Source organism: Nicrophorus vespilloides, unplaced genomic scaffold (assembly GCF_001412225.1).
Source record: "Nicrophorus vespilloides isolate i.1.1-1 unplaced genomic scaffold, Nicve_v1.0, whole genome shotgun sequence".
NCBI classification, from domain to species: Eukaryota; Metazoa; Arthropoda; class Insecta; order Coleoptera; family Silphidae; genus Nicrophorus; species Nicrophorus vespilloides.
In genome coordinates, this window is record NW_017096216.1 from 1 (window position 1) to 16,039 (window position 16,039).

Here is a 16,039-nt window from a genome sequence, read left to right on the forward strand (position 1 = left end):
TGAAATGTGAAAACACGACTTTTTCGAGCATTTTTCCAAATTTAAACGCGAATTACAGCCATACGGATAAATTCACAGAAATATATTAATACTTGCTACATTGCCCAAACATTCAGCTTTCATATGCATCTTTTCGATTAATTCTATCTATTATAGTTTTCGAGAAAATCAATGAAATGTGAAAACACTGCTTTTTCGAGCATTTTTTCAACGTTGAACGTGAATTACAGCCATATGGATAAATCCACAGTAATACATGAATACTTGATACATTCCCCAAACATTCAGCTTTCATATGCATCTTTTCGATTTATTCTATGTATTATAGTTTTCGAGAAAATCAATGAAATGTAAAAACACTGCTTTTTAGAGCATTTTTTTCAACTTTGAGCATGAATTACAGCCATATGGATAAATCCAGAAACTTAATAGAAAATGACAATATTTCAGTCATTTGATGCATTACTTATTATAATGTATAAATCAACTAATTAAGAAATATAATTATTATATTTAAAAATGAGTTTACCAAATTGATGAAACCAATTACTAAAAATCATTTTTTTCTGTTCTTTTTGTTGCAGTGGCCGAGGAAAGATGGGATTTCTGGGTCCGATGTCCTGGATTCAGGTCCTCGTCTCTGCGCTTTTGATGAACGGTAAGTCCGGAAAGCCGAAATCCACCTTCCGCTCACAGGATGAATCACGACAAGCTATCCTTTCACCTCAACCTTCAACCGTCCCTCATCCCTCATACTCATCGAAATCGATCCACCCTTGCACAAACCTCCACCGCTCTTTAATGAATACATTTTCGCTGCCCTCGCTAAATTCCTCTTTCAATTATATGCAATTTGCATGGAATCCTTTCCCTTATATAACGAACTTACATATAGCCGTGATTTCATTATTTTATTCACGAAACTCGGTGTGTTGATTCCTCTCTCTCAATCCGAGATGATCCAATTGTTGGTGGTGTAGCCTATTGTAATTAGATAGAAGTCTAGACTCTCCGGAGAATTAATCGCCACTTGGTCTGTTCTTTCTTTCGTTTTCCGCGTTCGACACCATCGATCAGCTCAGAAATCTGTGGAATTAGTGGGTCAAATGGGTCGGAGTCGAGCGCCACACTGAAATTGGGGTGGTTTTCGTAATTCGACGTGAGTGCTATATTACTTCTTTTTTAAATATAAAAGCGCAGGAGAGTGGAAAATTCGTTTCACGGATGATTAAAGCTACATTGAAACAGAAATTATAAGCTTGCCATTCGCTCACATCAATCAAAAAAATGTGTAATCCGGAAATTTATATATATGCAAAAATCCGCTTTTTGTTAAGAAGCTTTATTTGTCTTTGCTTTCTATATGTTTAGCTTTGAAGCAATATAATTTTATGTCCAATATAAAGTCTACATATTTCATACATTAAATTTTATGAAAACTATGAAAATCACTATAATGTCAGTGAACATACTTTCTTCTCTATATATTTAATGGTTTGTTGTTACTGAAAATTCCATGAAATATAAACTCTCTGTTTCAATTATTTTCTTGTTCATAATGATTGAACGTGTTGTGTGACTATTCCCATTTTTTGTTTGATCAAAGCAAACCATATATCATGTTCAATATCTGTGCCTAATACAAGCATGTAAACAGACGGCAGCATTGTCCTGGCAACAATAAATTAATTATGTCATGGAATTCGAAAACATGACCACCAACCAGTGATTTTCGAACGAAGATATGCCAGAGAATGGCCACAGCAGAGTTCAACTTGATGCGGTTTAGTTGCGAGGATGTCGAGGACATGACAATCGTATTATTTAATCAAGTGAAGGTGGAAATTTTCGCGGTCCAAAATATTAATTGCGTCTGCTGCGGAGACTTTTGTGCGATTGTTTGAGAACGCCCTGCGGGATTCCCCTTTTCACTCCCTCACTCACACACACATTCGCCCCCGTGTCAGCAGGAAACATGGAATTTCACTTAAACTCGCCCGGACAGCCAACATTTATTATTTGATCTATACGTTTCGCATGAGGAGAGACCAAAGTCGCCTTCCTTTTCGCGTCCTTGTTTTCCTCCCCACAAAAGAAAAAAAACAAATAACAAAAATCATAGAACAAATGATATTTCTATGCATGTTTGCTGCAATTCAATTGAACGCGTAATTAATTTGACATTTGGATACTAACAGTTCGTGGTCGAATAATTAAATTTCTGTCAGTGCGAACAATGCAGTTATAGCAATAATGCGCAATCGGGAATTCCCCATAATTGCTCATTTCTCCTACATCTCTATATCTATCTGGCTATCTATATACTCGTTTTTTTATGTTATCCAACCACTCGACGACGTGACGTGGAAAAATAACAGCAATTGTAATTCGTCGTGGCGAATAGAGAGAGAGAGAGAAAAAAACCTCTGTTCGACCATCGCTTATTCGGGTTCACTGAATTCGTTAGTCCTTATGTTTCCCCGATCCGCTATTAAGGACACCCCCGCAGGGCGAAAAACGTGCAAAGAAGAAAAGGGAATACGAAGAATAAAAATAGAAGGACGATAAATCCCCCGGCGCTCTGCGATTTGCATTAAGTTTTCCAATTATATTATTATTTTTGTACGCAGCAGGATCTAAAAGAAAATATTTTTCAACTGTTTTCAAATAAATAAAAAATAATTCCATACAATATTTAAAAAATAAATCATTAAATGTTAGCAGCTAAACTTTATTACTTTTTGCTACTTTTCTTACATGAACGAATTTGTGATTTGCGAAGTTTTGTAATCGAATTTATTAGATTCACGTTAACATTGAGACAAATTAGTTCTATTTAATTTTAAATAAGATAATCATTGTTGTAAATTCACAATAATTTCTTTCAAATAATTATGAAAATTGTAATTAATATCAGGAATGAAATATGAGCTTTTTTTAATAATATATAAAAGAAATATTAAGATCTTAATTTTGTTAGAAATAAATTAATTTGATTAATTAAATTATTTTATATACAGAAACGATAAAATATTAAAAAAAAAATATATGAAAATTCATGAAACGTTTGAAGATTTATTGATAGTATAAATATCATTGAAATATTATATAACTGCTAAATAAATAAATAACAGAGGTATGATCTAAACAGGCTGCAGGAGTAAGGTGTGTGATTCGTGATCTATAAATATCTTTAATACGAGCCATTAAAGATGATAAATCTGGAAGGACCAAAGGGATGTGTTATCTTTCTGGCGAAGATAAAATATTAAAAAGTATCGTCGAAGGTGGCGCTCGGGGCAAAGGAGGTGTGGAAGGAGGACAGGGATGAGGAGAAAAACGTCAAAGGAATAAAGGAGTGCGGCGAGATTAAAGTTGCTTTCTGCGAACGCACACAGAACTGGAATTTATAGTCTGCAGAATCCGCTCCGAACGCATTACACATATTGGTGAACAGATGGGGTTCATCTGATGTGTTTGTATGTGAGAGAGGACGAGGGGTGGGTGGAATGAAATCCAGTTGTTGTCCGAATTCCGCATTCTGCATTCAGCGGTTGATGAAATATTTACAAGTCAGAGTGTCGCCCCCTCTTTGACATCCATCTCAAATGGGGCGGAAAAGTCTGCGCTCAAAGGTGTCTGCGTTTGGGGGTTGTGGCATTAACACACCGTTACGTATTCGGGTTCGCATCTGCATAATCAGTAATTACGTATGCACCGCTATGTCTATGATATTTACCATGGGTTTGCATACTAAACAAGCTTCGGACCCCAGGACTAAATGCAACGGTCGAGCCCACTTCCATTTACATTAAATAACAATTTTCACTAGTAAATTCATCCGAATCAACGCCAATTTACAATCGATATAATTGTTTACAAAATGCACACAATATACACACACAATATACGAGTTAATTTGATGTTGTAAGAAAATATTATTATTTGTATATCAATAAGAAAACTGCAAAAATTGTGAGAAGTTTGAAATAGTTGCGAGGGTTTCTTTTTTTTTTGTTGCTATACAAAGAGCTTATTTGTGACTATACATACTTGTGTGTAACTTTTGCGACCAACAAAAGAATGCAAAGAAGCTGAATGGTTTGTGTTTGCGTTCGAACTATTCGGGCAACAATGCAGTTTGTAAAAATTTTTGCGCGAAAGGGTCGCAAGCGTTTATTCCGAGCGCTATCCTCTCGGAAGTTTTGTTGCAGTTACTTAAATTTCCCCGAGGATGCATCGTCTGCTTGCACTATTTTCGCCCACCCATCAGACAGTGATGGAATCGATGCCACCGCAGCACACAGCAAACAACCCCGAAAAACGAACAAAAAAAAAATGTGTGCGCCCGCAGTGGGACACCCGAAAACACTGTCGTGTCCCGGGATTAAGAAATCCTTGGACACCGTGGATTATCTCGTAGTTATGTCGTTGCGGAGTCTTAGAGGGGTTTATGAATATTAAATGCAATATTCTTAATTAACTTTATTATAACATCGGAGTTTTATTGAGAAGTCAACTAACAATAGTTGATCTCAGGTTATTATATAACTCAAGAGTTACATTCTCCTCTTAAGTTAGTGTATGAAGTAAGTGCACTTCCTTGGACTCTCCCAAGTAGGACTTCTTCTCAGTTCGACCCCTTAGCTAACTCTTCTCTTAGTGACTCAGCACCCCTTACTAAGACTCCTCTCTCTTCGCTCCCCTAACTAAGACTAAATTATATAATACAAAAATGTGTTCATTTCAAAAAGGGGCTGCGTGGGAGAAAAGGTTTGACCTTGTGGAAAACACAAGGTTTCTTTATCTAAGTTTTATGATCCTACCCAAATATTTAGGGGCTGCGAGAAGGCTGTTAAGTGGTGATAAAAGACGCAACTGTAAAGGCTGTTAGTATAAAAAACTATAGATTTAATGTGTAACCGTCTTCGGAATATTCCACAAGTTATTCTAAATAATCACGTACAAGTATCCGTTTGTATATTTGATGGATACGTTAAATATGATTTGTAATAATTAAGAGGAAAGACATGGCCCTAACAAATATACATATTAGTTATACAATAGATGACAATAAATTGGTCGGACACGACAACACCACGTGTATTCAATTAACAGACCCGTTGCAAAAGTTGTACTTCTTTCTTAATTTCTTACTTACTTTCCTCTCTTCATTTGTGTTTCTTTATTTTCTTTGCTCAATCCTGATTTTGATATCGGGACAAAGTTTTACGAAACACAATGCGAAATTTATGGAGGGTCCCAGTTTAAATATTCATGCAAAACTTTACGGCGCGCCAATGTGCATGTATGAAAAATAAAATGAAATACTCGACACACACCCACACACATACAGCAACAACAAGAATAGAGAGAGAGAAAAAAATGAGGGACGGCGGCAGCATCAAATAAGGGATGCTGGAATGGGGATGAAATAATATAAATAAAAAACAAAATGTACGAGAGACATACGTGCAGAATGCGAAAGTTTTGATATTCGGAAAGTTCGTTGCGAAAATAAATAGATGTGTTTGTATGAGTATGTACGTCCAGAAGAGAATATCAACGACCTGAATTGTAATTATCACTATATGTTTTTTTTTTCAGATGCAATCAGTTTGCTTTGACACTGAACAAATATTTCCTGAAATGCTACTACTCCTGAAGACGCTACTTTATTTTAATGTTTATTATAGAAGAACGTAAATACGAACAAATAATGTATGTTCATTAATGAATTGTATATAATAAAAATGAATAGAATCAGGTGCATCAATTCTGTTGTTGAGCCCTTGCACTTAGTATTCCGAGGAGTTTCCATCAACGGCATTCGCACTGTAATCCTGCGAGCTGTCGGAGCGGCTGTGCGGGGTGGAATAGGGTGTTGGGTGTAGGTAATCCAGAAGGGCGAAGGGCGGACGTCGTCCGTCCTTGGCTTATCTCGCGCCCGGCACTGATGTAATCGCAGCCGGAAGTTGACCCGTCAGCCCTGTTAACAAGGTGTTCGCTCTAATGCCTTCCGGAAGAGACGCCGCAGCGCAGTACATCAACAATAAGCCGGCCGTTTTATTATGGTCCTCCGTTTCCTGTCCTTCATCCCATACGCCTTCAGACCCATCTCATTTCCTTATTGCATTTCTTTTTTACCCGAGATGAGCAAAGATCGAACGAATGGTTTATTTTTCTCTTGATTGATTAATATCAATGTCTGGATACAAATAAACGTACGCGCTGCGTGTGATTAAGAGAACAGCTGATTGATTATCGTCGGACCGAATTCATTTTTCTCCGAATATATACCAAAGTATCAATCAAAAAAAGGGTGAAAGTGAAAGGCCAGATCATCGATCATCCAGTGTTTCGATGGCAAACAAAGAGATCTACGTAAATATCGTCTGGAGAGTACCGTTGAAAATGCTTTGGTTTCAATTGCGGTTTTGCGGAATAAAGTTGCCCCGGATGGACGTTTTAGTGTGATTGAAACGCACCGCCTTTACGATCTACAAATAGCGAATGCCCCCCCGACCATCAACTTGCTAAGAAATTCCAGGTCTTCGACGACCCATGCATTTCTAATAAGTTTACGCCGTTTTGTTGCTTGCAGCCTTCAATCATAAAATAAACCGATTTCATTTTATGTTCCAAACTGTATCCGACATCAGCTAATGCACTTTTCTTTTTTACAATCCAAGTTTAGTTGCTTACATCTTCCTAAATCCAATTATGAACAATTTATTCCAATTGTAAATTCTTTCACAAGATGAAACTTTTACTAATAATAACAATGAAATTAAGTGATCAATCTAATTAAAACAAAGAGTTAGGTAATGGTTATTTTAATTAACATGTAATGCTTTAACTACCTCTGCCTTGTTTGAAAAGAAGTTTTTTCTTCTTTTTTTTTTTTGCTTAAGATCTCGTATCAGACTGGTTTAATGTATTTAAATTTCGGGGTGGTTTGGCGTGGAGCGGATGGATTAATTAAGAAGTGGGTCGATTTTAGTTTAGCCCGGGGACGGTCTTTACGGTTTTGTAATCTATAAATTTTAGCAGCGTTCGTGATTAAGAGCAGCCTTGGGGGTGCCTTAAAAACCATTTGTTTCTAGGGCCTACCATAAATTACGTCCCTTACGTTTGTGTTCTACAGTCGCGCCGTCCGTGTTGTTGCTGCAGTAGTCGTTAGCTACGCAAAGGATTTACTATAAAAAGGAAGAAACATCCTTATCTCACTCTCTATCCTGTTTTGTTATCCTTCTATTCCTTCTACAACCGATGCGGTTGAGTTTTATAGAAAGCAAAAGAAGGAGAGTGAGTAAGAGTTAGAGAGAGGAAGGCAGTAACGATTCTTTAAATCCCTTTGATATCGCTCGCTCTTTCATCCTTTGAAACCGAAATCATAAACGTCATACACCTTACACTTATTTACTTGCTGATTCTGCTGTTTCTATATGTCTGCTGTTTCTACATGTCTACATTTCTGCGTTTTGTTTAGCAGGTTGGTGGGTTTGCGAAGGAGCCAATCTCCCTCCGGTCTTCACGCTGGACATAAACAATTTGGCGTTGGCAGAAACGACGCCTGTTGGAACTGTTGTTTTCACTTTGGAAGGCTCAGATCCGGAAAACAGCACCGTGCATTTCGGCCTTAACGGCACCGACCTCTTAAAGGTCAACAGGGATACGGGCGCCGTTACAGTCGTAAAGCCCTTGGACAGAGAGGTATCGTAAACATTTCAATCGCACCCTTTTACCTTTATTTCGATGTAATATGGCTAATGGTCACCATTTCAGATCAACGACACTCTGAACTTTTCTGTGACCTTGGAGGATGAAGTGCAGGATGCCCCCGTCGGTGGTAACAATCTGGTAACCGTTCCGGTGACGGTCATCATCCTCGACGAGAACGACAACGCTCCGATGTTCCAAAACGTATTTAATTTTAGAGTAAACGCAGACATCTCTGTTAATCGCTTCAGTTTCAGGTGCCATACGAGATTAACGTGAAGGAGGATGAACCTATCGGCAGCACCGTCTTCTCGGAGGTGGTGCTCTCCGATCCCGATTCTCTCGGTGAGAGCATCGAGGTGGAATGCATAAACTTGCCGGGATTCGAGCGAGCCTGCGAAATATTCGAGCTGCAGGCCGTCGAAAGTTCGCAGAACACTTACAAAGGTGTGTTCGTGCTGAAAAAGAAATTAAACTACACAATGCAAGATACTTATGAAATTCTACTCAAAGCCACGGTACATACTTTTTTTTTTATTTCTCTCTTACGTCTCAGTCTAATCGCACTACCCTCTCGACAACTTCTATCCTCATTGTGCCCTAATTGCAGGACGGACAACTCAACAGCACCGTCAAAGTGAACGTCAACGTTGAGGATGTGCAGGATACTCCTCCCAAGTTCATAGGAGAACTCGAAGCACAAATCTACGAAAACGCCTCGATTAACACGCTCGTCCTCACATTGCATGCCGTCGATGGCGACAGGCAACATCCCAGGAAGATACACTATGAACTAGTCAATAGTAAGTATTTGTAAAATATGAATATATCTTCAATCTTGTATTTGTATTGTGCATAACTATTTAGTAGAAATGTAACTAATGTAACTATTTCAGATCCCATGAACTATTTCCTGTTGGATTCTGTGACGGGTGAACTGAGGACGGCCAAACCGCTGGACAGGGAATCGATAGATAATCCTGACGGGATTTTAACGCTCAACATTAAGGTCGGTCTTTGTTTGTTTGAGTTATGATGCGCTCCTCGTAATATATTCTCGCCTATTTATTCTTCTTTTAATTTTCCGCATTCATCTTTCTCTCCCATCCTCTTGATGATACTTATTGTATGAATTTTCGCTGCAGGCAAGGGAGATAATCGACGGGCAAAAAGGCAATGATCCGTTGACGGTGACAACGGCCGATGTTAAAATAACTGTGAAGGATGTGAACGACGAGCCGCCCACATTCAATAAGCGAGATTATTACGTGGAAATACCGGAGAATATTCCTGAAGGATCGGCGCTTCCCGATCTGGACATGACCGTTAACGATCCCGATTTGGTACGATCAATTTGAGGGTTTCGTTATAATATAAAATTTTCTTTCTTTGTGTTTTGCTGATGGTTTCAGGGTGAGAATTCAGAGTTTTCGTTGGCGCTGAACGACATCTCGAACGCGTTTTCCATCGAACCGAAATCTGCGACAGGTTCAACGCCGGTAACAATTCGCGTGACCAACAGTTCTTTGGATTACGAGAATTTGAATCAAAGAAAGTTCTTGATCTTGGTGGTTGCCAAAGAGTTGCACACCGCGGAGCAGCTGTCCTCGACGGCGACGGTGACCATCACTGTGACGGATGCAAACGACAATGCGCCCACGTTCGATCAGGACAGTTACGTCGCTACAATTTCCGAAATCTCTTCGCCCGGAAGTTTGGTGAGCACCATCGTGGCAAGGGACAGGGATAGCGGAAGATTCGGGGAGAACGGCATCCTCTATTCGTTGGCCGGAAATGGGGCAGAGAAGTTCCACGTCAACAACCGGACCGGAGCCATCACCGTCGCAAAATGCTCTCATCCGGGCGAAGAGGACTGTCTCGATTACGAAACGAAATCCGAGTATCTCCTATCATTTAAGGTAAACAACTTATCTTCCTTAATTACAAGACAAACATTCTTCTTTCACAGTAATCAATATCCTAAACATGTACAAATTATTACAATTTACAACATTTTTCCTATTATTTTTATTTAATTAATATTTTTATTTCCTTTTTTCTTGTTCTTTTTTATCTTAGGCCACAGATGATGATGGCAAGGGACAGACATCGATTGTACCTCTAAAAATAGTTCTGACGGACAACAACGACAATCCTCCAGTGTTCGGACAGGACGTCTACAGAGTATTCATAGATGAAGGAGCGACTCGTTTCGATCCTGATCTGGTCATAACGGCAACGGACAAAGACAAAACTTCGCGTCTAACGTACTCTATCATCGCTGGAAATGCGGACGGTTCGTTCTATATCAATCCTGATTCTGGAAGGATCAGGATCACCAAAACCACGGGTCTGGACATGAGCAATGCCGACGATCTTGTTCTCACAGTCGAGGTGAGCATACATTTGCATCTTGTTATAATAACGAAATAGGACGTATCTCATTTGCAATTGATATAAACCGACTATTCGGGTATAATAATTGTGCGGTGACAACAATTTGATTTACTGAATTCTTAACTATTACGATTTTTGTATTATGATGAAATTCGATATTCTTTTTAGGCTAACGATGGTAAATATACGGCAAGCGCTTTAGTGAATATAACTGTAAGGGATATAAACAACAATTCGCCGAAATTCGAGGAGGAGAATTACGTGGTTGCAGTTAAAGAGGATGTGGCTGTAGGTTCATCGGTGATTCAGGTGAACGCGACCGATGCAGATGTCGGTCTTAACGCCGACGTTCTGTACAAGCTGACCAAAGGCTCTTTAGACGATTTCAACATTGATCCTGAATCCGGCATTGTCACAGTCTCTTCCAAATTGGATTACGATAGGCGCAACACTTACAACATCGAAGTAGTTGCTACCGATAAGGGTTCTCCAGCTCTAACCGGAACAGCGACTTTAACAGTCAATATCATTAATACAAACGATAAGTTACCCTACTTCGTGCCAACGACGCAAAAGGCAGAGGTATTGGAGGATGCACCCGTCGGAACCGTTGTCCATACACTGGTGGCCCTTGATCCGGACGTGAATGGATCGGAGGCTTTGAATTTTGCTGCAACAGAACCCATCACCGCTTTGGATAAGCACGGGCACAAAGTAGAAGGGACCGATGGTTTTAAAGATTTCTTCTCCGTGGACAAAAACAACGGAAAAGTCACGGTGGTGAATCCTCTTCTAAGGGATATTGCGGCTGTAATTAGGATCACTGTTCTTGTGACCGATATTACTGCGACCAACATGCAGCAAGGCGAAGGAATGTTAATCATAACAATCACTGACGTTAATGATTCTCCACCGGCTTTTACTCCACCCTGGACTCCTCAAAGGCCGTTTTACGACCTGCAGCTGAAGGAAGAATTACCTGTTGGTACCATAGTGTCAACATACAACGCTTACGATGAAGATTCAGAGATCGCAGGATACACGATCTGGCCTCAGAGCGAGTACTTCGAAATCAACAATGGTACAGGGATCGTGCAGATCAAGAAAGTCATCGACTTTGAGCAGACCGAGAATCTGAACTTCACCATCGTCGCGTTCGACTCTGGTGTGCCTCAATTGAATACAAGCGCGACTATTCGTGTGACCGTCGTAAACATCAACGATAACGACCCGAAATTCAGTAAAGAGATGTACAACGTCTCCGTGGAGGAGAACATACCGAAAGATGCGCACATAGTGACGGTGAATGCAACGGACGCAGATGCCGGTGAATTCGGAAAGATCACCTACAACCTGACCGGAGAGCACAGCGAGAACTTTAAGATCGATCAAGAAACTGGTGAAGTAACTGTCGAGAATCCAAATTTCCTGGACAGAGAAGTCCTCGAAGATGTAACCATCCAAGTGGTGGCAAGTGATGGAGCTCCTGGAAACCTGAAGCGCACCGTCAGCGTTCCAATCCACATCTTCATTCGAGATGTTAACGATAACGCTCCCAAATTTAACCAGAGTAGCTACAATGCCACCGTCGTAGAGAACGTCCGATTGAATCCTCCAGTTCCCATTGTCACAATAAATGCAACGGACGGCGACGTCGGGATCAACGGAATCATCAAATACAAAATCCTGACGGGCAACGAAAAAAGTAAGTTCGTAGTGTTGAGTAAAGACTCGTTCGTATTTAATTGTGTGTGTGTGTTTGTGTTTAAGATGTATTTTTGCTGGCCGAAGACACGGGAATCTTGTATCCGCATAAATCTTTAATCGATGGACAACACGTGTACAATTTATTGGTCGAAGCCCGAGACGTCGAAGGAACGGGTAAACTATCGGACAGGGCCATGATTAATATCGAGGTGCAGAACGTGAACGAATTCAAACCCGCCTTCATCATGCCAGCATTATTGAATTCCACCGTGGAAATTATCGAGGTAGTACAGATTTATGTCTATCAATATGAATGCATGCTTCCCTTAAGTGGCCATCCAACAACGTCATTTATTATTTGTTGACTTGATTGAACTTTAAGGAATTAAATTAATAATATTGTTATAGACTGCTGCTATTCCGGATTTCCTTGTGATGACTGTAAAGGCGACGGATAAGGATTCTGGAGAGAATGGTAGAATAACATATCATTTGAGGATTGATGGCGAGAACGTGCAGGAGACTGAAGAGTTCGCTATAGAAGAGAAGACTGGGGAGTTGAAGTGCAAGAGGATGTTGGATAGAGAGGTTCAAGGACGTTATGAGGTAGTAGTTGTGCAGGTTTTTGCTGTCTATAAGAGTTATTAATTGCTTTTTTATGCGCTTTTCTGGTAGCTCGTTTTGGTGGCACGGGATCACGGAATGCCCAAATGGTTCGAAACTGTGCGATACTTAACCATTTTGCTGGTGGATATGAACGATAATCGACCAGAATTTCCGGATACGAAAACGACGAATCCGTACATCTTCTACGTGGATGAAAACGATGAGAAGAACCTACGAATCGGACAGGTGAAAGCTCTTGATCGAGATGAGGGCAAACACGCTAAGGTGTATTATTACATGCTCGCTGGGGATGAGGATCATGCCTTCAGATTGGACAAACTCGACGGTAGTTTGTACACGAACAAGTCGTTTGATCGCGAAGAGAAGAGTGAGTACAATCTGTTCATCTTGGCCAACAACGATCCGGACTTTTACTTGACCGACGAGGACAGACATCGGCTCAGCGACGACGAGATCATGCACGATATTGGAGTGGCCAAAGTTCTGGTGGTCATCAACGACAAGAACGACAACGCTCCGAAATTCGTGAAGCCCACATATTATGCGGCGGTGAACGCGATGGCCAATATTAACAACTTCATCGCAAACGTGTCGGCAATCGATCCAGATGCCGGCCCCAACGGGACCATAACTTATTACATAAAGGCGTCCAACTTGTACAAGTACGGATCGGACAAGAGTTCCGGCTCGATAATCCCGTCGCCGTTCAACATCTCGCAGACCGGACATCTGAACACGGCGACTTATCTGGCCGAGAACAATCAGCACAGATTCGTCGTCGACGTCGTCGCCAGGGAGAACGCCTTCCCGGAAAGGGAAACTATTGCCAAAGTTCACGTAAGTTCTCTGTCTGCATTCGAACGTAAACGATCTCGGTTTCCAATCATCTTCATCCTCCGTTTTTCTTTCACTCTTCTCGCAGATTTGGATCTTCGAGCCTACACAGCTGAACAGAATCATCCTATCCAGACCTGTAACAGAAGTTAAATGCGAACGCGAAGAGATCATCGCCGAACTCAGCAACGCCACCGGTAGTTTAGTCATCATCGATGACATCCGTTACCACACCGATGACCTCGGACGCAAAAATGAAGAATGGTAAGTTACAGCAAACATATAATTCAGAGTAGAAATACAATTGTGCAGCTTTAAAGTGATTTCAAATCTTAATCGTGAAATATATCTCTCTCGAGGGATCTTACAAGAAAAGATAAAGGAGGCAGCTCAAGTTGAGATAAAGTCCTTAAGTCGTTAATGTCACGTACGATGTGTGTGTGTGTCTCTCTGATTCCAGGAGTGATATGTACATATTGGTTATCGATCCAAACACCCACACGATAGTCCCGGTGCCGGAGGTCCTTAAGATAATCGACGCGAAATACGACTTCCTCAAGGATTATTACGCCGGCTTCGCCATCCAGAACGTCGTGCCGGCGTTTGCTACAGAGAAGGAGGAGGCATTCGATCCGGCGCTGGCCGCTCTCATCGCTCTCCTGATCGTCCTCGTCGTCGGCATAGTCACCTTTACCGTGGTCTGCTGTTGCCTACGGCACTGGTCGATGCCACCAAACGGGGTCAAGAAGAAGGATGCCCTCATCAAAAAGGCCATCATCGATGACCTGAACACCACGGAAAATCCCCTGTGGATCGAACAGTATTTAAACGAACAGTTTGACCTTTAGAACTTTTACTCATGATTTCGCAACTGCTTTCAGAAAATTGAAAATCTACGAAGAACAGGAGCTGACGATGCAGGTCTTCAATGAACCTGAGCAGAACAGGAGGAATAGCGAAGACTTTGTTCCGGTAAATTACATCTTTGTAGATTTTATTTTATTAAGTTAGAACATTCATGAAATTTTATCAATTATGTTAATTCTATGAAATATATGAAAATGCTAATTTATTTATTTGTTTTAGGATGACAACACCTACGCGACGATCCAACATCCGAACCGTCGAGGATCCGTTCACATGGCAACCCTCTCGATGGCCGACGAGATGGCCGATTATGCAACTCTGTCGGGGATGCCTCTGCACTCAAACAGCAGCACCCTTAGGGGATCACCAAACGTTAGTAGAACAATTCATGCATTTCAGCAATAAACCTGAACTAACGTTTCGCCGCATTCCAGTACTACGAAGCTGCAATGGGTTTCCAGGGGTCGACGTTCCAAGTGCCGGAACCCGTCGGGGGCAGTTCCGAAGATTTCAACACTTTCAACAAGAGTCGGTTTAAGCACGACAAGCAGTCCGACTACGTCGCAGAACTGATATAAATTAGGTTGAGAGAAGAAGCAGAAGCAGCAGCAGCAACAAGAGCAGAAGGTGCAGATAGGGATGATCACAGCAACAAACTAAACATATTTTAATGAGAGAGGAGTGAATGTGCGTGATAAGACAATACATGTTTTGATGGCGGATTGAGTTAGGAAAAGACTGTTCGAATTGGATCTTGCTGAGTAAAATAATAATAATTAAGTAAATTGTGATGACAGAACAAGGAATGATGTAAACAACATACAACCAACATGATAATTAATTAACAATAGGCAAGACACTCAAGTTCTTTTAAAATCTTGTATTTGTTTTACCGTTTTTTTTACCTGGTTGTAGAGAGTTCAATGAGAAATTAACAATTAGCCATATCAAAGTATTACAATTAGTTTCGATTCCTGATTGGGGGAAATAAAGTTCTCACAATTATCTTTGATCGCTTCATCCAAAATCGATCGGTCGTTCGAGAAATGATTATGTCTTCGGTTTCTCGGATGACCGATTCAATTAAGTTTAGGATCGCATTTGGATGAGCGTAGAGGCGGGAGGAAGGAAATGATCTGCGTCCGTGTTCATCTGACTTTTAGGGATGATGGTCCAACCAGCCAAAGGATTCGATACAGATGTCGCGAATCCTTTGTGCAACTCCGTTACCCCGGAAACCAACCCTCGTTTCCATAGGAGACGCTTCTTAAATTAGTAAACAATGTATATCGTCGATTGACAGAGTAGTATCTGTTTCCGGGGCAACTGAAATCATTTCCGGACGATCCCTTTGGCGAGCGATAAGTTTTTCCAAAATGATATTTCATGTTATTTATTTACTTTTTTTCTGGTTGTTTCCCACATGTATCATAATAATACATCGCAGAATGAAAACAAAAGAAAACCACTTAATTATATAACAAGGAATAAATACAATTATATATATATATATTATAAATAATAAGGAAAAAAATCTATTTATAAAGCCATTGATTTCGGATTTGTACACACTTTGTAAATATAAATAAAAACAGTATGTTTGTGTATATGCCAAGGTTTTTTTTTTATTTCAGTTTTTTTCAGTCCGCCTGTTCGATAAAGATCATCGACGAAATCAGGTAAATAATGTATTGATTGGAATAATTAAAATTGATAACTCCCACAGTTAATAAACAATATTTCGATACGCATTTTATCAATTGTATATAGAAATAATAATAGTCATTAAATTCAATACTGAAATACTTTTGCATATTGTTGTGTCCAACCTTTATTATTGTAATTGTTATTATTAGTATAGTGTATTAACGAACTAGAGACATCC

General features: G+C 40.2%; 1 protein-coding gene across 2 annotated transcripts; it reads left to right on the top strand.

The window, feature by feature from the left end:
• Positions 1 to 587: 587 nt before the first annotated feature.
• Positions 588 to 15,761, top strand: LOC108556304 (cadherin-87A). Of its 2 annotated transcripts, none has more exons than XM_017912349.1 (18): positions 588 to 658; positions 7,493 to 7,716; positions 7,789 to 7,926; positions 7,980 to 8,240; positions 8,333 to 8,525; positions 8,619 to 8,731; positions 8,868 to 9,065; positions 9,135 to 9,641; positions 9,802 to 10,116; positions 10,288 to 11,824; positions 11,890 to 12,110; positions 12,235 to 12,432; positions 12,502 to 13,290; positions 13,376 to 13,551; positions 13,748 to 14,107; positions 14,169 to 14,259; positions 14,374 to 14,526; positions 14,589 to 15,761. In XM_017912349.1, exons 1-18 carry the CDS (start codon positions 598 to 600, stop codon positions 14,730 to 14,732), a joined length of 5,679 nt encoding a protein of 1,892 aa, XP_017767838.1. In that variant the 5' UTR covers positions 588 to 597; the 3' UTR covers positions 14,733 to 15,761. The 2 variants fall into 2 exon arrangements, with proteins under 2 accessions (XP_017767838.1, XP_017767839.1); XM_017912350.1 differs by having other exon boundaries at positions 590 to 658; positions 7,496 to 7,716.
• Positions 15,762 to 16,039: the final 278 nt, after the last annotated feature.

Bases quoted from the DNA above. Each gene is read 5' to 3' on its own strand.
- LOC108556304 (XM_017912349.1), top strand. From the start codon at position 598: ATGGGATTTCTGGGTCCGATGTCCTGGATTCAGGTCCTCGTCTCTGCG. The intron at 10,117-10,287 runs GTGAGCATACAT...TATTCTTTTTAG, and splicing joins ATCTTGTTCTCACAGTCGAG to GCTAACGATGGTAAATATAC. The intron at 13,291-13,375 runs GTAAGTTCTCTG...CTCTTCTCGCAG, and splicing joins AAACTATTGCCAAAGTTCAC to ATTTGGATCTTCGAGCCTAC.